Source organism: Morchella importuna (assembly GCF_003444635.1).
Source record: "Morchella importuna strain M04M26 chromosome Unknown Morimp01GS029, whole genome shotgun sequence".
NCBI lineage: Eukaryota > Fungi > Ascomycota > Pezizomycetes > Pezizales > Morchellaceae > Morchella > Morchella importuna.
In genome coordinates this window covers 340874-362057 of record NW_025763426.1, presented here as the reverse complement: position 1 = coordinate 362057, position 21184 = coordinate 340874, and the positions used below count along the sequence as shown (strand labels likewise).

The following is a 21184-nucleotide window of genomic DNA, read 5'->3' as shown; positions in this document are numbered from 1 at the left end:
TTACCTTTTTTTCCTCCCAAAATAGGATAGAGCATCACCTCGATCTAGGTAGTTATCTAGGGGTAGGTAGGTAGGCTGATGTTTCGTTTTGCAGCAGCATCAGCGGCGGCAGCGGGCAGGGTTTGAGGTAAAGTCGGCACGCACCCACAAGCAGCCTGGCGCAACATCTACACGGGAGAGCCAAGTCGAAACGTTCTCGAAGCCTGGGAATTTGACGAACATCCCCCCAGAACCGGGCCGCGCGTTCGCATTTGGATGGATTGGACGTTGCATGGGTGATCAGACACCAGCAAGCCACCAGTGGAGATCAGGGAGGGAGGGTGGTAGAGTAGAGTAAAGCATAGCGGTCCCTGTAATAGCCTCCAGCTCTATGGGGTATGGGGCCCGACAGACATTGTTTTTCTGCTTTACCTAACTTTGAGACTTCACGATGGTTCGATCGGGCACAGATTGGACATCATGGGTTCTTTGGGAAGTGACGGTTGTGGTTGTGGTGGTGCAGGTAGTGGTGGTAGTGGTAATGATCTGGTTGTAGGTGGTGGTGGTGGACGATGAGGAGTGGAAAGATAACGACCACCGCCATCCAAGGATTGCTTTTCTTTTAGGTGAAGCTCAGTCAGTGATCTGTCTGCCTGTCCGTCGTGTGTCTCCGTCTCTTTCCCGCTGTTGCTTCCTGCTTCCTGCTTCCTGCTTTTCTGCTTTCTCCCTCCTTTCCCGGCTACGCTCTCGGGACGAACCTCTGAAAGATTTACCACCCTAGCCAAACCCAATCTAACCCCAAGTGAGATCCCTCGCCCGCACATCGCTAGTTCGGTAGAAATTTTAGCTAAGCGTTCTTTATTTTGGTGGCCCTCGCTTGCAGCTAGCCGAATTGATGCGATGGATACCCCCGCAAAGACAATTCTGACCTTCTTAAGGCTCAAGCGTCGTTCTGTTCGGTTGGGTTGGCGTTGTGGAGAGGGTTTGCCTAACCTTCTGAAAGGTCCGAACTGATGTGTGTGTGTGTGAGTGTGTGTGTGGCCTACATTTACATACATGACCTTTTCTCAAAATCGCCTACGTGCTCTAGAGCAAGTGCACACCTGCTATCTATGCCACGCCGGATTCTCCTCCTCAATTGAACAGTGCAATGGCGAGACATAGGTAGAGCGCTCATGACTCCCCACCTCCTCGCCCTCCTTCTTCTCCGAGTAGGTAAGGTAGGACTGTGTCGGAGCGAACAAAGAAGATCATGTGATATGGGTCGAATATTGGTTAGTGGTGCTTTCCACTTTCACACATCACTAGGATAAAGGTAGTAGGCACAGAGCACGGGGCAGGTGGAGGAGAGATAAAGTAGGATAGCTATCGTAGGGGTAGCTCTGATTTGCCAGAGATGAGCTTGGGGATAATTGCAGACACCAATTCTAACTAGGGTGCTGCTTGCCAGTGCCTGGGAATGATCCGTTGTTCCCCATGAGGATTTCCTCTTTTCATCCCAACAGTTGGTTGGACTTCTGGGCTGAGATGAAGTATCAATTAGTGACGTCAGGAGGCCAGATAGCGCTTATGATGATGGTGCTGATACAAATCAGTCATGTTTGAACCGACTCAGCCTTAATCTGAAGGCTATCCAACGGGGAGGCAGAGAATGGGCCAACGAAAGGTTATCATGTTTACTCTTCGATTCTTTTACCGGACCGATATAGGGACCCTATTTTGAGTCGCTACAGGAGGAAGTCCTTGCCGTCAGGGTCCCCTGGACGAGGTAAGGAAGAGGGAGAGAGGAGGGGTGGTGGGAGTAGCGATGGATAATTGAAAAAAAAGGTAGAGAAAAAAGGAAATCGCAGAACAAGCAAAGAAGAGAGGTGACAGCTGAAGGTACCGGAAGAACGGTTCCGAGATGCCCCAAGGCTGGTGCCGTTGTCGTTCAGTAGCATATGCACCCGTTTTGGGAAACCGTCTAACCAGAAATAGTTGAAGTCAATGTAAGTAATCTATCGATACATCCATCTGGGGGTTTGTCAACGGTTGCCTGGCGGACTTACATACTACTGACAGTATCGTCTGTGGAGAAGGTCTAGTTTTTGGAATTCAGGTAGCGAAAGGGGAAGCGAAAGAGGTCATACATACGCGATTTCTGGTCTTATCTTCGAATTCATGTACTCTAGGTACACAAATGTATACAATTTTCACGGGGAAGGAAGGACAGGATATCTTTACTCCATGTTAATGCACTCGATCATCCATTCGAGCTGCTGTCTGGTTATGTGAAAGTGAGGCTGTCGTCGGTGGTTGGAGTGGCAGGCATTGTGGTGATCCGCGTTCTAGTACCTGGTGGGTTGCGGCGGTTTGTCCCCAAAATTAACAAAAAGAAAAAAGTAACATCCACCCCCCGAAAAAGAAAAATGGAAAATCATATCAATCAGTAATCTTCCCCCCCAGAAGTCAGAACCCCCCCCCCCCACTAGTCACTCACCCTACCTACCTGCCCCCTTTGCGTCTACTCTATGTAACTTTGCCCCGCCCCGTCTCATCCCATTCATAAAGTTCCTCGTCCTCGACCTACCTATGTCGCCCTCCAGTGAAGGTTCGTCGTCATCGCCAACAGTGATCGGTCGGATCAACAACTTGCGCTTTGTTTGTAGAAGGGACCAGTAACAACAGTTGAGCGATAGAGAGAGGGAGAAAGGGCGAGAGATCCTGATAGTTAGAGAGGTAGAGATCTGTTGGACCGTTTGAGCTGTGAGTACATGCGTACTTACAAAAGGTGGGTGATGTTCTGCCCCTCCTCCTCTGGAAACCGTTTGACCACGATCCCCCTCCTCCCCAATCCGCCGTTCTGGGCCAGTGCAATCTCTTTCAGAGTCTCCCCCTGCAACTGAACCCATCCAACTGACGCAACATCAGTCATAGAACATTCTACATACCTACTTTAGTGCAACAGACGTCCATTAAAAGTTTTACAGCAAAGAGAATCTAGCCGTGCCCCAGGGGAGCATTTGTTTTGGTGACTTTGCTCTGCTCTGCTTGGAACTTTAAAAAAGATCTCCCAAGGCTCTGCGAACGTGTCAACAGGACAGTATTCAAATACCGTTAGAGATAATCACCATCCGTCATATGCTTCTCATATCCTCTATCTATAACATCATAACAATCCCCTCCAGCCAATTCCATAAATCGTAAACCTACCAGTATCCCTTGTTCGTAATCAATTCCAAGGCCGCTACTTGCTACTATCATGGTTGGCACAGCTCCTTCCCCCAACATAGAAACTACCTCACCCCCGTCTGAGAACGACCTAGCCCCTTTACATAGCTCTTCCGAGTCACTACTTCTCCCAAAAGACCTCACCATGATAGAGGTTCCGCATCCAGCTGGCCTTATAACTCAAAGATTAAAAGACACTACACCTGCTCCCACCGATTCTATTTCCCCCACTACAGCTCGTATAGTACCTACGGATACAACCATGAATGCCGCAACTACCATTACAGCTACAGCTACAGCTACAGCTACAACATCAGAAGAGCCAACTCGGAACGCTGGACCGAAGCCCTCAAAAACGTGGCACCATAGCCCAAGGACCTCACCTGGACCCTCCCCTGATGTAAGAGCTCGGAACAAGAGTCTCTCAATTACACCGATATCTCTTCCTCCTGCTAGTGCCATGAGTGCTCCTTTGGTTTCCCCAAGTTTACAGTCAGCACCGCAGCCGCAGAAAACAAGCTTGATGCGAAGAGTATCAAAAAAGCTTCGGAGAAGGACATCTAACCATGCGCACGACCAAGATGAACGAAGCGGACCCCTGATTATGAGACATCGCAGCGACAGCTTCACGGGAATAGGAGGGGGCGCCGGAGAGCTGGGGCGTATGGGAATTCAGGACGACATTAATTTTGACGACGAAGATGAGAATGCATTAATGTTTGAGGCGTTAGACGGGAATGATGGCGATTCTTCTACTGTAGGCAGAGAGAGAAGTGGATCTGTTATGGCCGTTCAACAGAGTATCATGGAAGGAGTTTTGGTTCCGGAGGTGCTACAGCATGGGATTTCTTTAACGCGGGTGACTAGAAAAAAAAGAATCTCGAGAATATTCACGCTCGATGTGAAGAATGCACGAGTTTCATGGGATCCTACAAAGCAGTCATCGAGATTCTATGTCGATGATATAAAGGAGATACGGATGGGACATGATGCAAGGAATTATCGCGAAGAGTTTCAGATTCCCCTGGAGATGGAGGACCGCTGGGCGACTATCATCTATGCCGAGCCGGAATTGGATGGAAAATTAAAGACACTTCACATTATTGCACCAACCGTTGATATCTTCAAGTTGTGGACCACAACCTTAGAGAGGATCCTTCGATATAGAACTGAGTTGATGGCGGGCTTGGCTATGCAAGGAGAGAAGTTTGTTGACGCTCATTGGAGAAACTACATGGCTACCCGAAACACTATTACGCCACCCCAATCTCCAAAGGTCGAAAGACTTTTGTTCGAGGATGTTGAACGCCTTTGCCGACGCCTTCATATAAATTGCTCCCGCCAGTTTCTTAAAGACCGTTTTAAGCGTGCAGACAAAGACAACTCCGGCTATCTGAACTTCCCCGAGTTTCAGAAATTTGTGCAGCTATTGAAAGAGCGGGAAGAGATAAAAGATATTTGGAAAAATGTTGTATTCGATATGGAGTCAGGAATGACCAAATCTGAATTCAAGGCTTTCTTGAGGGACGTCCAAAAGGTTGATGTTGTTGCCGATAAAGCTTATGTTGATAAGGTATTTCGCAAATTCTGCCGGAAGTCCGCACAGCATCAACGTGCACACTCAGAAAACTTCACCGGAATAGTTCGTTCGGCGGCGGATCATATTAGGGATCATTCGGAGGATGCACGAATGACAATATCTGCTTTCTCTGACTTTCTATTATCAAGTTCTTACAATCCCCCACTCCTTACATCGACACCATCTGAGAACCTTGTCCTTGATCGACCTTTGAACGAATATTTCATCTCGAGCTCCCACAACACCTATCTCCTAGGCCGTCAAGTCGCAGGCGAATCCTCAATCGAAGGTTATATCCGGACCTTGCAGCACGGGTGTCGTTGTGTTGAGATAGACTGCTGGGATGGAGATGATGGGCGCCCAATCGTTACACACGGCCACACAGGTACTTCCGAGGTCTACTTTATGGATGTTGTTGCAGCTATTGGGAAATACGCCTTTTTGGCCTCGCCATATCCTTTGATACTCTCGCTCGAAGTCCATTGCAGCCTGGGACAGCAGATTGTCATGGCAAACATTCTTCGAAACGTGTTGGGCGAAAAACTCATTTTAGAGCCTTTTATTACGAACTCATTTATCCTGCCGAGCCCACAAGACTTGAAACACAAGATTCTGGTAAAGGTCAAAGGAAGTATTAGGCAAGAATCACCATTACTCAAAGACGATTTCATTGCAAATCGTTCCGCCGGAAGTCTTTCTAGCTCCCCGACTAAACAGTGGATTACTGGGAAAGGTGTTGCTTCCAGTGCAAGCAGCAGCGGAACAAGTGCTTCAGATGATTCAGACAATCCGGACGGATCTAAGAAACAACAGAGAAGGCCGTCGGCTAAAATAGCGCCTGAGCTGGGGGCTCTGGGAGTTTATTGTAGGGGACAGAAATTTGTGAACTTTTCACTTCCTGGTAAGTTCTGACCTCTAGACCCGTGATCTATTGGGGTTGAGATACTGACGAGCTCGCAGAGAGTAAAACCTTTAACCACGTTTTTTCGTTCCAAGAGAAGAGATTTGAAAAGTTTTGCAAGGACTCGGAGAAAAAGTGGCAACTTGAAAAACACAATGTCCGCTATTTGATGCGTCTTTACCCTTCAGGCTTCCGTGTCAACTCTTCAAACTTTGACCCCAGTGGCTTCTGGCGTCGGGGCGTGCAAATGGTTGCTCTCAACTGGCAGACCTATGATCTCGGGCTTCAAATCAACGAGGCTATGTTTGCAGCCGGGGATGACAGGACTGGTTACGTTTTGAAGCCAAAAGAACTCCGTGGCTCGAGATCCACATTTGATCCGCCTGCCGATGCTGCTGCAGCTAAGACGAAAAAGGATAAAAAACTGGTTAAATTCTCGATTGAAGTTATTTCAGCACAGCAATTGCCAAGGCCAAAGGACCACAAAGCAGACGAAGGAATTGATCCATTTGTTGTCGTCGAAGTCTTTACCGCTGATGATAAGGAAAAAGGTTCATCAACAGGTGAAGGAGGAATTGACGCAAGTGAGACGAAAGGCATGGGTGGGCTCGGTGCACCCCAGAAGAGGCGCACAAAGGTCGTGAAAGATGATGGATTTCACCCGACATTTAAGGAGAAGATGTCGTTTTCTGTCATCACAAAGTTTGAGACTTTGGTCTTTGTTCGGTTCTCGGTGTACAACGCCGGAAACTCAGATTCAAGTGATCGCACTTTAATTGCCACATACACGGCTAAGCTCATCTCACTTCAACAAGGTATGTTGTCGAATCTCGAAGCTTTAGATTCTAGTTACTAACTTTAATAGGATACCGTCACCTCCCGCTTTATGATCTCCAGGGTGAACAATTCCTTTTCTCAACGATTTTTGTAAAGGTTGATGTTAGTCCTATCACAATTATCGATAGAGAAGTCCCTGTTCGAGCCTCCACGATGGACACAATCAAGTCGGCTCTGAGTAGAGGATTTTCTTCAGAAAGGCGCTCAGTCAAGCACAAACACTCCCAGTCGCAATCGCAGTCTCAATCACAACCACTACCAAAATACCATAACAAAGATGACCGAAATGGCGGGACCAGTCCGGTGCAGATCACGACAAGAAAGACAAAATAGATGTATTAAAGTATTGGTTGATAGAGGAGTAGGCGTGCTTTTAATTTTCTTCTTTTTGCGTTGTGGGTTACGTTTTTTTTTACTCTAGTCAACTGTGAGAGGCGGATTGAGGGGCTCCTTGACGGGCCCTATTATTTATTTTATTTTCGTTTAGTTATGGGTACCTGGGCTGGGTGTTTTTTTCTTCTCAAAAATTATTTTTTGCGTTATAAAGGGTCAGGAGTTTTTTGAGGGAGTATTTCTACCCCCTTTTCCTTTTTCTTTATTTTCTTCGTTCTGGGAGGGTTATCATGATTTACGACTTTATTTTGTGGTTTTATCATAAGTCTTTGGCGTATCATATCAGCTTTAAAAGCTGTTGTTTTGACTTTCTCTTTCTTTCTAGGATGGGTTCTAAATCCATGAAACTTGCTTATGTCGAAACGGTATATCTTTTATTACTGGGAGCTGCCTGTATTTTGTTTCTGGGCGGGATGTTTTTGTATTCTCTTTCTTTTAGCTGTTCTTACTTTCAGGTGTTTCTTCTGTCGCGCGCTGATGGCAGTGGCGGCTCTGAGGATCATGGCACCCACAGTTTAACTGCGTGGACAAGGAGCGGACAATCAATACTTGCCCCAAGGACGGTTTTTTGGTCCTGTTTGGACAAGAAATACTCCCTGGATGATTCTCCCCCTCCTCTTTTCTTCTCAATGTGCAAGAAACTCTGTGATATTGACGTGTGCCATGGTAATTATCACTTTCAAGCTGGTTGCAGCGCCAATCCTGGACGCGCGGCGTGTGAGCTGGCTGGGATGGAGTCATGGCTTCTTGGTGGTTTACTTTTCAGCTTGGATTCAGTGTTTTTTCTTGAAGTTGGAGTTAAAGGAGTTTGTACCAGCTGAAAGTTGGGAGAATGTGCATATACGTGGATGCATAATGTATATACCTACATGTAGGCAACCATGTATTTAAATATGTGGTGAGAAGTATGAATTACATATACATGTATGTATGGATGGATGAGAGGCGTAGTATAGTAGTATATGTAATTATTATTAATCTCGGAATAATTGAAAATATAGTTTATCCATCAATTTTAACCTTATTAAATGTAAACATGTTTCCCGCTTCTAGCCCCCGCGGCGCGAATGTTTCGATTATGTGAATTAGGCAGAGACCGGCTGAGGAGTGGTGCTCCAGGGAACATTAAGTAAACATGGAAGACTGTCCTTGTCAGTTTATTCTCTATCAAGTAATTAAGCTGAATATAAGCTGCGGGCCAATTGCAATGTTATTAAATTGCATTACAGCGAGAGGGAAAATTATTGTAGAAACAGGGGTCTAAAAACAGGGTTTCTATGGCTGGGCAAACCAATAGGACTCTTCCCATACTTCTACAATAATTTTACCTCACGCTGTACATGGCGCAGTTAATTAGCCTATCAAACTCGAGTGATAACCCATGAACACAGACATTTCACCTCTCGTTTGAAGTCTAAGGAAAGAGAATATGTATTGGTTCATTCTAGAAGATTAATACATAAAAGGTAATATCGTTGCCCTTGACTAATTCGAAGGCCTGTTTCGTCAGGCGGCATAATGAAACTCAGTGAACACATCGCGTGGTACCTGTCGCGAACAACCTGAGGGGGGGAGCATAAAGACCCCTGATCGGCTATTAATTGGCAAATCAATAAGCCCACATGTATGTACATATTCACATGCGGTTAAGCGCGCCTAGACCCTACAACGCAGTATGAAGCGGTTAATTAGTGTTTACATTCTAAGTTGGTGAGGAGTTATATACGTTAGCTGGTATCTGGTGTGCCTTGCCCGTCCCTTAGGTATCACCTTGGAAAATAGCGAATGCTAAGGCCGGTAAACTACACCGTTCACATGCTCTGCGTGGTAGCAGGGTATTCAGAGTTGGATCCAGGTAGGAGTCGTAATCAGGTGAGCTACGTGTATCCAATGAATATAATCCCGGTGGTATATAACATCATAGTACTACATGTACCGGGGGTTATGGGTTAGTCTCGAGAACATCTTTTTGCGGGTGCGATTGGTCGGAGCCAGGCTTGGCGCCAAAAATCGGACTTGGCGCCAGAAAAAGTACTTGAATCGGCTACCCCCCATCTTTTGCAACGCGACCTCCATGACCCCGATTTGACTGTTGTTTGCACCCAGCTCTATCAAAAAACGCTCCCCCACAGGGGCCCAGGGCTCGAAAAATTATGTAGGGGGAGCTGGGAGCAAGCGCTGTTATGCAGTTATTTTTTTGTATTTTTAAAAAAATATTTAGATTTTTTAATGGAGGGCAACTGAAAGTTCTTGAGACTTTTTTCCCCCATACAAATTTTTGGCGCTAAGGCCGGTTTGGTTCGTAATGATTGGTTGATGTCACCCACATCCCTGAATTTTTCACCCAATAAATCAGAGTTCTTGAGACTAAAGGTGAACACCCGGTACATTTGTTCTTTTTCTCTTCAGGGCTCTCATTTTCTTTTCTTTTCTTTTCTTTTCTTTTTTTTACTGGCGAAGTAAATTGTAATCACCTTGCTTGCATTAGATTTGAGCTTCCTTTCGTTCTCCGTCCATCTCCGCCTTGGCTTCCCTAGAGAACTTGCTTGCTTCAATAATACCTGGCCTAGCCAACTATTAAGATATCCTATTTTTATTAATTTCTCCCTACCACTAGTGGTGGAAGTATATTTATACACTTTTAATTTGCATCATATAATATCACTCTGGAACTGCACTCTAGTGAATTCTTTCCTGGCTAATCAAACACACGTATAGAGAATACAGTATTGCAGAATAAAGTAACCGCATATGCCTATTATCTAGAATACGGCCGAGTATAGATATATATGTAGAACTGATGTTGATTATTGCAAACCGCCTCGAAGGATATTATCTGTTGAGTCTCTGGTCCGGTATCCTGGGTACGCGTTAACAGATATGTATTTGTGTACTTAGGTATGTATACATTATAAGGGGTTTGTTTCTGTTCGGCTATGCGTGGTATGTCGTTTGGAGCTAGCTGGAAGCCGAATAACGTGTAACCTCTCCCAGAATTTTAGAAAGATACATGTAGCTATCTTGGAATACCATAATGATCAAGTTTAGGGAAGAAGTTGTATGTATCCTCTATTAAGAACTGGAGAGACATATTATAGGAGAAAAGTGTTAAGGTGATGGATCTATGGGTATATATTAGTCGTGATATGAAATGACATTAATATCGGTCGAAAATACGCAGGGGGGGGGGGGGGGGGTTAATTGGTATACCGGTAGCTGCGAGGCCTAAAGTTAACGTGAGAAGTTGAGAACAGCAGTGACTGCCTTAAAAGGTGTGGATTAACTGGCGTCGCTCGATCATAAGTTGAATAAATTAAGGGATATGTTTTGCAATTATATATATATATAATATTGCGGGTAGCTGGTTGGGCCTACAATGGCACTCTGGTTCGAAAGCTTAAGATGTTGGTGTTTGTTGTAAGTATTAGGGTTAAGTTGCTGACCATTCTGTGGGAAAGTAGCTTCTAGACTGTTTTCAGCTCAGCTTCATGTGTTCCTAAGCTAGCTGCAGGGCTTCAAAGCTTAAGCCTTAATCAAGGCGCCCACTATATACACGTGACCTAAAGCCGGGTAACGTTAGGGCAGCAGGCGGGAAAGACTCAACACCTTTCTTCGATCTTGTCTCCTGTAATCACTTCAATCATCTTCGCCACTTTGGCATATTTCTCTGGATCTCGATTTTTGATCTATCTAGATTTGGCTTGATCTGCAATCCTCGGGAATATATTTTCTCTCTTACTTCGCACCAGCTTCGAGATTTTTTTTCACGGAACTGATACTTGGGGTGGGGCACCTAGTCCAACTCCCCCACGAATAGCGTCTACGCTCAGCTATCCCCCTCCCCCACTTAGGAACACAAAAATCTTAAGTTCGCAAATATGGACGGCTCTTTCACCCATCTTGGTACGAACCCTCCTCTACCCCCCGCTTTTCTCTATAAATTTCTGTGGTCTAGCCTGCTGCTTAATTTGTGCACAAAATATTGATTATTTATTTGGTAGGGAACCATTTCGACGATACTGCTTCTACCATTGAGACATCTTCGGTTTTTGACCTCAAAGCTCGGCGTCATGACGACGATGACGAAACTGTCGATGAAACACTCAGTTTAGCAAGTGTCCCAGTTGGGCGCTCTGCTATGGGTGACCGGAACTATGGCGAGGAGACCGATGGGTTAAGCACCATGGACCCAGAAATTGAAGCCGAGCTCCCATCGCATGCCTGCGCGTGAGTTATTATTCTTGTGGGAAACTGGTTTGGAATTTGCTAATTCTTTGTATAGATATTGCGGCATCCACTCAGCGTCAAGCGTGGTTAGATGTTTAGCATGTAGTAAATGGTTTTGCAGTGCAAGAGGAAATACCTCCTCGTCGCATATCATCAACCACCTTGTCCGTGCCCGCCACAAGGTGTGTTTTATTTTATTTTAATATTCTTTTGTTTTAGCAATAATGTTGACAATAATATAGGAAGTTTCACTTCACCCCCAATCACCACTTGGAGAAACAACTCTAGAATGCTACAACTGTGGAACGAAGAACGTTTTTCTACTCGGATTCATTCCCGCCAAATCCGATACTGTTGTGGTCCTTCTCTGCCGTCAACCTTGTGCTGCTATGCCATCAAATAAAGACATGAATTGGGATACTTCACGCTGGCAACCACTTATTGAAGACCGCTCTTTCCTCCCATGGTTAGTTTCTACTCCAGGTGATGCCGAACAGCTCAGGGCGCGTCATCTCTCACCCCAAATGATTGGTAAGCTTGAAGAGCTATGGAAAGACAACGCAAATGCTACGGTGGCCGATCTTGAAAAGGGTGCTGGGGTCGACGATGAGCCTGCTCCAGTTTTGCTCCGCTATGACGATGCATACCAGTATCAGAATGTGTTTGGGCCGCTTGTAAAAATCGAGGCAGATTACGATCGTAAGCTCAAGGAATCCCAAAGTCAGGATAATTTGATTGTGCGTTGGGATATTGGATTGAACAACAAACATTTGGCCTCTTTTGTCCTCCCAAAACTGGAGCTTGGAGACGTTAAGTTGGCGGTTGGCGATGAAATGCGGCTACGTTATGTCGGAGAATTGAGGGCACACTGGGAGGGAGTTGGTTACGTTATCAAGATTCCGAATAACCAGAGTGATGAAGTCACCCTCGAGCTTCGGCGGAACGGAGGGGATAAATCCGTGCCGACGGACTGTACACTTGCCTTTTGTGCGGATTACGTTTGGAAGGCGACAAGTTTTGATAGGATGCAGCTCGCAATGAAGAGCTTTGCTGTGGATGAAATGAGTGTCAGTGGATACATTTACCATCGTCTACTTGGTCACTCAGTGGCAGCCGCACCGTTGAAAACGAGTATGCCAAGGCGGTTTTCAGTTCCTGGCCTGCCAGAACTCAATGTGAGCCAGGTCCATGCAGTGAAGAGTGTGTTGTCGAAGCCGCTCTCACTTATTCAAGGGCCTCCGGGAACCGGAAAAACGGTTACCTCAGCTACGATCGTCTATCATCTTGCGAAATTAAATGGTGGACAAGTACTGGTCTGCGCGCCTTCTAATGTCGCAGTTGACCAATTGACGGAGAAGATCCATCGTACCGGATTAAAAGTTGTTCGACTCACGGCAAAGTCCCGCGAGGATGTTGAGTCTCAGGTCTCGTTCCTTTCCTTACACGAGCAGGTCCGTCTAAATGACAGCAACGTCGAGCTGGCCAAGCTAGCACAGCTGAAAAATGAATTGGGGGAATTGTCGTCTCAAGATGAAAAGAAATTTAAACATCTCACCCGGGCCGCCGAACGTGAGATTCTTACTAACGCAGACGTTATCTGTTGTACTTGCGTTGGTGCTGGGGATCCCAGGCTTTCGAAGTTCAAATTTAGAACAGTTTTGATCGACGAGAGTACCCAGGCTGCCGAGCCAGAATGTATGATTCCTTTGGTTCTTGGATGCAAACAGGTTGTCCTTGTTGGCGACCATCAACAGCTCGGACCAGTTATTATGAACAAGAAGGCTGCGCGTGCAGGTTTGCATCAGTCCCTTTTTGAACGCCTTGTTATCCTTGGATGTGCACCAATCAGGTTGAACGTGCAATATCGTATGCATCCTTGTCTATCGGAGTTCCCCAGCAACATGTTTTACGAAGGAAGTCTGCAAAATGGAGTTACAACACAGGAGCGATTGAGGAGGAATGTCGATTTTCCATGGCCAGTAGCGGATACTCCCATGATGTTTTGGAGCAATTTGGGAAACGAAGAAATATCTGCAAGTGGGACTAGTTATTTAAATCGGACAGAAGCTTCGGCATGCGAGAAGATTATTACCAGATTTTTCAAGGCTGGTGTTCTACCATCGCAGATTGGTATCATCACCCCTTACGAAGGCCAACGCTCCTATATTGTCTCCTCCATGCAGACAAATGGCTCTCTTCGCAAAGAACTCTATAAGGAAATCGAAGTCGCCTCTGTCGATGCTTTCCAAGGTAGAGAAAAGGATTATATAGTCCTATCTTGTGTGCGATCCAATGATCATCAAGGGATCGGTTTCTTGAACGATCCCAGACGTCTCAATGTGGCCTTGACCAGAGCGAAGTTTGGGGTTGTCATCCTTGGCAACCCGAAAGTGCTATCTAAACATCCTTTGTGGCATTACTTATTGCTGCACTACAAAGAGAAGAATTGTCTCGTTGAAGGGCCTCTTAGTAATCTTCAGGTCTCTTTGATCCAGTTCTCCAAGCCTAGACAGACTTACCGTGGACCGCAGAGATATCAGATGGCTTACCAGACTGCCCCCGGCGGGGGTGTTCCTACCGGATCCAGGTTACCCGGGGGAATTGGACCAGCGGTTACCACTGCTACGAGCCCTTCTACCAAGCTAAATAGGCAAGGTGAATACAATGGCAATAATAATCACGCTAGACTATCTGAATATAATGACTCCGGAAGTGTTATCGGATATATTCCAGACGATGTCAGCTCAATCCATTCTGTTGCCGTGACAAGCGCGTTCCCGCCAATGTTTAGAGGATTTGCCATGGAAAATTGGCCTTCCCTTCCTCCACGTGGAACAACAGCTCCTTCTACCATTGCACCAAGCGAAGCAGATGTATCCATCGCTGGCGCAAGCTCTGTCGCAGGTGGTGGCGTGCCCCTGGGATCTTCTGCAGGTTCAGTTATTGGAGGAAATAATGGTATTGGATCGAAGCAGACAAGTTTGAGCCAGAGTGATCGTTTGAAGAGATATGTTGAAAGCGGAAGAGGCGGTCTCGGTATGGGAATGGATTTGAGCGGCGGATATAAAACCGGCGCGGAGGGTAGTGTTTACGGGGGAAGTAGCATTGGTGGCGGTGTCGGGGTTGGGCTAGGCAGGAGGGGGGATGTGGATGACGATGTCCGCAGCGTTTCTACGGCCTTTGCGAGTCAAGTGGGGGTGACGGGATATGATTGATTCAATGGTGCCGATTATCAATTCTCTCTAGAAGGGACATAGGTATGAGTGCGGTGCTCGGGATCTTCTTATGTTTTTGAAGGAACTGGCTGGTTCTGTTTCAATCAAGGGGACGTATTTATAACATCTGTGAAGGAACATAGCTCATCCTGGTCCACCACATCCAGCCAATTGCGGCTTACTGCGGCGGTTTAAGTTTGTTGTCAAGTCGGGTCGGTCGGTCAATCGGTCGCAGGGCTTTAGAGTGCATTTTTTCATATGCAAGAAGGCTATTTCGACGAAAAAACGGAATGAGGCTCTATATCAAATGGGAACTAAAAGATTAAGGCGAAGGGGGGAGTAGTAGTCTAGCACTTAGGAAACGGGAGAAGAATTTAGAAGAGGATAAATAACGCCATTAAACTAAGAATGCATACTCCCTCACTGATTATAAAAGCAGACATTTCTTTTTACTTGCAGCCATTTTTAAACTTAGAATCTGATATACATAAACTAGGTGTTGGAAAACGTACTCTTTCTTTTCTCTTCCTGTAGGGACATAGATAGCTTGATTGCGGTGGTTCAATGGACATGTATTGATCTTTTCTTCCGTATTACCCTGTATTTTAGATGTAGCTGTGTCCTATCCCTATACATTTGACTCTAATTTTGCCTTTGGTTTCTTGCGATAGGATGTTAATTTTTCAGTCATGAGAGATTACATGTATATAGTTAGCTGTACTCGCTTGTCAAATATGTATTTGCCCAACCAGCAAAACACACCAAAAATCGAGGTTTTCAACAACTCATAAAAGGTCCCATAGTTATACCAAAACTGCAACGACCAAGTATAGTATAATTTCGATAAGGGAGATTCATGCTTCAAATTCTTGGCCTAATTGAGATACTGGTAAAGGGGAGAGGAAAGCAAGAAAAGGACTTTTAAGACACCCCTCGCCTCGTTCTTTATGGATATGGCATGAAAGTGGCCTGTAGAGTCTTTCAGGTGTCTAGATAAAAGATGCATAATTTTAGGGGAGGTAGGAAAGCTCTCGAGATTCTGTGTGTTTTGCTGGTTGCGCAAACACATCTAAACTATATAGTCTTCCTCATCGTCACCAGGAACGTCTCCTATTGGTTACAGCGCACTACATGTATTTCTAATATTGATTGCATATCATGATTCGACAAAGAACTACTCCCGAGATGGAAGGGAACTTGCATTAAAAGGCGTGTAGCTATTGCAATTGATGGATATAAGAGAACAACCACTGACAGAACTACAGCTATATTTTTATATATGAACTTGAAGGTCGAATTTCCCTGATACCATTTTATCATGTACATGTACATACTAACGCTACTCATTGAATGACTTAGAGTGCATACTAGAGCTAATATATCACAGATTACATATGAGGAGAGGTGGAGATGAGGTTTAGTGCATGCCTGTATGTTTGGATGACCCAACAATCCAGAATGACAGCAATAATCTAAGAAATTACTATCGTAGTACCGCCCGCACCTCATTTCCTTAGTACATTTGGGCGGCCGAAGGCCGCACTCCGCTTGTACTTGATATGCGAGTATACATGATGCTTAAACCTACCTAATTATTCCTACTATGCATATTTTCTTTTCCACGACCACAATATTAGACCCCTGGGATTCATACGATTGCATGTTCGGTTTGCCTGGCCTAATCGTGTCCTCATGGAGACGCTAGGACAACTAGCTAGATGGTAGTTAGAAAAGCTATGCTAATTTCCTTAAGCGGATGAATGCAGTGACCAGTCTCCTAAACACATTAGCTTTCTTATGAATCCAAATCAATTGTCGATTAAGCAAACCATGCAGCTGGAGGCTGCAGACGTCAAATGCTCTACGACATCGAGCAAGATCGTTTTCGACTGGATAGATCTCGGGCTTCGCGTGAGGCTACATGAACCCTATAGCTATCTCATCGATTTTCTCCGGGTAAGGGAACAGCTGCACATACAGTGAAGTAACCGAATCCTCAATAGTATGCACTATAGACCTTTAAGATGTTCTAGGAGTATAATTAACATTTTACAGATTACTTGACATTCCATCATATCAATCAAATACCCGTTGTGGCTTATTCATGTCCAGTTATTACACACCGCCAAACTACTAGAATACGCGGATGGAACGATGATGAGCAATCTAATTAAACAAGACCAATATCAATACTGTAAACAAGAAAATGCGCTAGTCAGTTGATGTGAGGAGGTAGCCTTGGAAGCCGTAGATTCACTGATTGTCGTCCTGGATTTACCTCACTTCTTGGGGGAAACACCTGGAGGGATAACCAGCTAGCTTAGAATCGCCCTAAGCACGTATTTCTTTCGGGTTCCGTAGCATAAGTGCCGTATGTGCTCGTGCATGCCCTCGAAAGGAAACAAGTACGGCAGCGAGGCCGGGGTTCGGATTAAGGAGTAAACCAGAGAAATACAATTTTTCCTTTTGCTCATCAATCCATATAATAAAGTTCCCGGTTATTCATCTACATCAATCATATTTTTTATGTGCTACTTAACACTTTATATACCTATATTATATACCCCTAGGTCGATGTACCCTTCGTCTTTCAATCAGACAGTCGTATCGTAAGTGTACTTCAATTCCAAATGCCAATAACTATTCCCGAAGTGAGTCGCTAATATTTCAAAAATGGGTCTATCCAGGGAAAGCACTTACTTTGGCGTATTTGGATTCACCACCTCCCAGGCCTTATTCAACACTTCTACCACCTCACTTGGAAAGGGACCCTTCTCTAGTTGATCCAGATTCTCCTCTAATTGCTTCTGGCTACTCACACCCAATATTATTCCATCATTCCCGTTCTTGATGTTTAGCACTGAATGGTGAAGCAACCACCGAAACGCAATTTCTACCATGGTAAGATTGTGCTTCTCCGCAACGGGCTCAATGAGTTTGAGCGCATTGAAATAGTGGTCATTAAAATAACGAGCACGGTAGACACTACCCGAGGGGTTGGTATTACTGAATCTTCCTGACTCGGGGAGGGCGGGCGATTTGTAGTTGCCGGTGAAGAAGCCGCCTGCTAGACTGGTTTAAGGAAGTACTATTAATGACCGATGCTATGCGATTGATAAATCATGAAGGTAACTTACGGATTATAGACCACGATGTCAAGTCCGTATTTCCTACAGGCCACGAACAACTCCTTCTCAATCGCTCTGGTGATGACATTATACATTCCCTGATACACACTTGGTTTCACCCATCCTCTTTCCTTACACAGGGTGCAAATCTCGGCCACCTCAAATGCAGTGTAATTACTCAATCCCAGCCTCTTGAATTTCCCTCCTTGTACGCTTCGTTGACTGCTTCTAGTGTTTCTTCGAAGGGAACGGACCTATCTGGTGCGTGAAAATACCATAAGTCTACCTTCTCCGTACCTAGCTCGCTGAGTGACTTGGCAATATTCTCCTTTATAGATGCCGCCTTGTGGATTCCTGGCTGGTTTGGGTAGAGCTTAGTTGCAATGGTAAAACCCGCCTGTTTCCATCCGGCGGATGCGGTAAAGGATTCTTGCTGGCTTCCGCAGTAGACACGAGCTGTATCGAGTTCGATGTAGCCGCGATCACGGAAAGCGGTGAGTATGTTTTTGAATTCTGTGAGGGAAGTAATGCGAGCGCCATCATTTCGGTCCTGGTTATATCGTAACAGTGGTTAACGAGCAAGACCGGACGGACATACAGGCCCAAAGGTCATAAGACCAAGGATTATGCGATTTTTCTTTTCGGTGGACATTATTCTAAAAGTATCGTGAGGTTTATGAGTTGTTAATATTGATATCGATGCCGTGATGTTTCCAAGTGTTATAGGATGAGGGGCAGTTTGGTATTTACCCACTAATCTGAAGCTACATCACATATTGCCATAACTGTAAAGTTGCATGCAATTAATGAATTAAACAAAGAAAGAAAGAAAAAACAAGCTACATCACATATATATCTTTGACTGGGTACATGCCCATCTTATGTACAGTGCGTACATGGGCCTAGACTTTAACTCCATACCGCAAACTCCGTCAACAAGACAAAATCCGAATATATATGAGCATCTTACTGTACTAGTAGCTTTACCTACGAGTGTAGTACTACTGTTCCGAGTACCCCGGCTCAACCAACCAGGGCCGCCGAGCGGCCACAACCCCTCCCTATTTGGATAAAATATTGCGTAATAAAAAGATAATCGTGGTAGCGAAGATCATCGCTAGGCTAACAATTACCTTCTACGTGTGTAGCTTTATGTAGAGTACCACCACACCGCCATTTCGAAATACCTACCGGCATGGATAAACAATGTGGTCATTGATGTGGAGTGTATAAAATCTCTGACTCGATTCGGATAGTCAGCAGTCAAGTTGGTACAGAAAATTTAAAATCGAATCTTTCCTAGTTACACCCTAACATATCCGGGTCGTATCTCAGTTAGGTCGCCTATTGTATTTGTGACACTAACTCTAGCTGGCTTGAAGAATGCCAACACCCCACCATCGATATCTCTTTCTACTCTTTCAACAATTATGCTCGCCATTAATGATGTGATGAGGTGTAACTACATACATATATGGTAAGTGACATTAATCTGCAGCCAACCCAGCCGGGTAGACCCTTAAACTGCCTGGATAATGAGGAGACCGTTAATATTTACAGATACACAATTCAAGGGATCGAATCGGTATTTCGTATCTACATGAACTTGTACTCTAGATGGTGGACTCACCTACACACGTGTTACAGCTATATAAAGTAATTACATGTGCCTACATAGAGCCCATTTTGTGCATATCTACATATGTACGTACACCCTCCCTGTCAGTCTGCGGCTGAGGAATTTATGCGCTTTTTTGCTTGCCTGTAGTGGGGCAGGGAGAGCATATGAATAAGATAAAAACAAGATATCTTAAATGAACTGATCACACCAGCGAGCGGGGGCCATGTGGGTTAGTAAAAACAGTGATTTTCAAGTAACTAGGTACATGCTAGAGTTACCCTAGCGATTTGCTATAGTTGAAACAAATGGCCCCCAATATCAACTGTTAAGCTATGGCTACTATACTGTCGATCACCCGGAAGCTACAAATACAGCACTCATAGAAATATTGCTATACAACCTGGTAGGGTATTGATATATCATGGTTGAAGGCATTGAAAGTGAAAATACTGCTAATGAGTTGTCACTTTCGGAAAAGAAAAGAAAAAGCACACCTCCCAACCCAATCCAATCCCGAGATAAAAATACAAGGAGATTAAGCCCGATAAACAGAAAGTGAAAACGCCCGCAAAAAGCAATAGATAAAAGCAAAAGGAAATACGAATGTATGAGGACTAGAATTGCCTCCACTGATGTTGATTGGTTACTGGCAATGAATAGTCGTTCACCAGGACCTCCCTCATATCCAGCTCCGAGTTTGATCTATACGAGCCCGGATAGCTTCCATCGAGATCAGGCGATGGTGTATAGATATAAGCAACTTCAGGATATACTCTTCCAGCCTCGCGATGTCTTTTCCTCCGATTCACGGCGCAAAATATCAACGCCCCGACAATACCAAGTAATATTACTCCACCTGATATTACCCCCACAACACCCCCAAGTCCCAGCTTCTTGGAAATATCGTCCATGAAATTCTTATCATCATCATCTTTCTCCGCACTTCCAGTGGGCGTCGGACCAGTGTCTACGAGAATCCCAGATGTTTTAGCTGCCGTAGTTGTGTCGCTCTCCCCAGTACCGGCCTTAGGCCATGTCGGATTATTAGACGAAAAATTTAATTTCGCTGTCCCCGAGTCCCATTTCCCGTGGAATTGTATGGTGTAGGCTATTGTACGCCCTGTATCTCCATCTACCATGCTACCTTCAATCTCAAACTCTATGTCTCCATCCTCTGTTACCGTCCCGGAGAATGTAGTGTTGGAGGCCTGATACTCCCATTCAAAGTCACTCTTCTTAATACCGCACCAAGACCCCCACTCCCAAAGTTTCCGGAGAATTTATTATTGGAGAGATTTTTGGTGTTTTTCAGTGTGCCCGTTATTTTGTATTCTTCATCATCGTCGTCAAGCTCTGCCGCTACAGACCACCATGCAGCACCCAAATTTTCCGAAGATATCGAAGACTGCATCGTGACCGTAAGATTTTCGGTCTGTGGTGATGCTAGTGAGATAAAATAAGGATTTGAGTGGTCGGTGGTATTGTCGTGAACGGGCCCGAACGTGAGATTCGTGTTATCGAGGACGCCAAGCAGGCGTTCACCACAGCCTTCCGTGTGATCGGCGTCGATCCATGCTGCACTGAGTTTTCCAACATCTAATGATATGAGTTAGTGCTGGGGAGTGGGGGATTGTATATAGGGAACTGACAAACTGAATCGATTTTTTGAGACGCTGCTTCCGTGTCCAAAAGAGCCAGTGTTAAAGATGCGAAAAAGCTAAGACTGAGTAGTGTATGCCATGCATAGATAGAGCGTTCTTTCCAACCCATGGCATGGGGGGTAGCGAATATTAATATTAAATGAAAGAATTGAACGTTTAGAAGTAAGCTCTGTAGTGGCTGAATGATTGATTTGGTTCGGAAGATGGTTCAGAAGTCTACAAGATGATACGAAAGTAAGAGTGCAAGAGGGAGGGGGAGTAGGTGAAAAAAAAGAAAAGAAAGAGAAAAATCCTACAATCAAGCAAGTATATGCACCCTGGCCTACTGTTAACTTCTATTAGAAAAAAACATTGAGTTAGGGCTACTAGTATTTTTGGAAACCTGCACCGCAGCGGAGATTTGCGTGCCCTAGCCACCGATGTTTTCGATCAT

General features: G+C 45.1%; 6 protein-coding genes across 6 annotated transcripts; 2 read left to right on the top strand and 4 right to left on the bottom strand.

The window, feature by feature from the left end:
• LAJ45_08394 (uncharacterized protein) lies at positions 1 to 273 on the bottom strand (the record flags this gene model as incomplete). Its single annotated transcript, XM_046117945.1, has 2 exons — positions 1 to 75; positions 145 to 273. The coding sequence occupies 2 exons, from the start codon at positions 271 to 273 to the stop codon at positions 1 to 3; spliced, it is 204 nt and encodes a 67-aa protein (XP_045968871.1).
• Positions 274 to 457: 184 nt separating this feature from the next.
• On the bottom strand, positions 458 to 803 carry LAJ45_08393 (uncharacterized protein; the record flags this gene model as incomplete). Its single annotated transcript, XM_046117944.1, has 2 exons — positions 458 to 598; positions 738 to 803. 2 exons carry the CDS (start codon positions 801 to 803, stop codon positions 458 to 460), a joined length of 207 nt encoding a protein of 68 aa, XP_045968870.1.
• A 2531-nt stretch (positions 804 to 3334) lies between these two features.
• LAJ45_08392 (uncharacterized protein) lies at positions 3335 to 6839 on the top strand (the record flags this gene model as incomplete). Its single annotated transcript, XM_046117943.1, has 3 exons — positions 3335 to 5669; positions 5729 to 6484; positions 6535 to 6839. The coding sequence occupies 3 exons, from the start codon at positions 3335 to 3337 to the stop codon at positions 6837 to 6839; spliced, it is 3396 nt and encodes a 1131-aa protein (XP_045968869.1).
• Positions 6840 to 10777: 3938 nt separating this feature from the next.
• On the top strand, positions 10778 to 14684 carry LAJ45_08391 (uncharacterized protein; the record flags this gene model as incomplete). Its single annotated transcript, XM_046117942.1, has 6 exons — positions 10778 to 10802; positions 10901 to 11126; positions 11182 to 11308; positions 11369 to 14317; positions 14373 to 14383; positions 14477 to 14684. 6 exons carry the CDS (start codon positions 10778 to 10780, stop codon positions 14682 to 14684), a joined length of 3546 nt encoding a protein of 1181 aa, XP_045968868.1.
• A 2251-nt stretch (positions 14685 to 16935) lies between these two features.
• Positions 16936 to 18347, bottom strand: LAJ45_08390 (uncharacterized protein; the record flags this gene model as incomplete). Its single annotated transcript, XM_046117941.1, has 7 exons — positions 16936 to 16981; positions 17042 to 17413; positions 17479 to 17682; positions 17745 to 18019; positions 18068 to 18125; positions 18220 to 18233; positions 18333 to 18347. The coding sequence occupies 7 exons, from the start codon at positions 18345 to 18347 to the stop codon at positions 16936 to 16938; spliced, it is 984 nt and encodes a 327-aa protein (XP_045968867.1).
• A 1357-nt stretch (positions 18348 to 19704) lies between these two features.
• LAJ45_08389 (uncharacterized protein) lies at positions 19705 to 20860 on the bottom strand (the record flags this gene model as incomplete). The annotated part of the gene is made up of 3 exons (XM_046117940.1): positions 19705 to 20264; positions 20339 to 20686; positions 20740 to 20860. 3 exons carry the CDS (start codon positions 20858 to 20860, stop codon positions 19705 to 19707), a joined length of 1029 nt encoding a protein of 342 aa, XP_045968866.1.
• Positions 20861 to 21184: the final 324 nt, after the last annotated feature.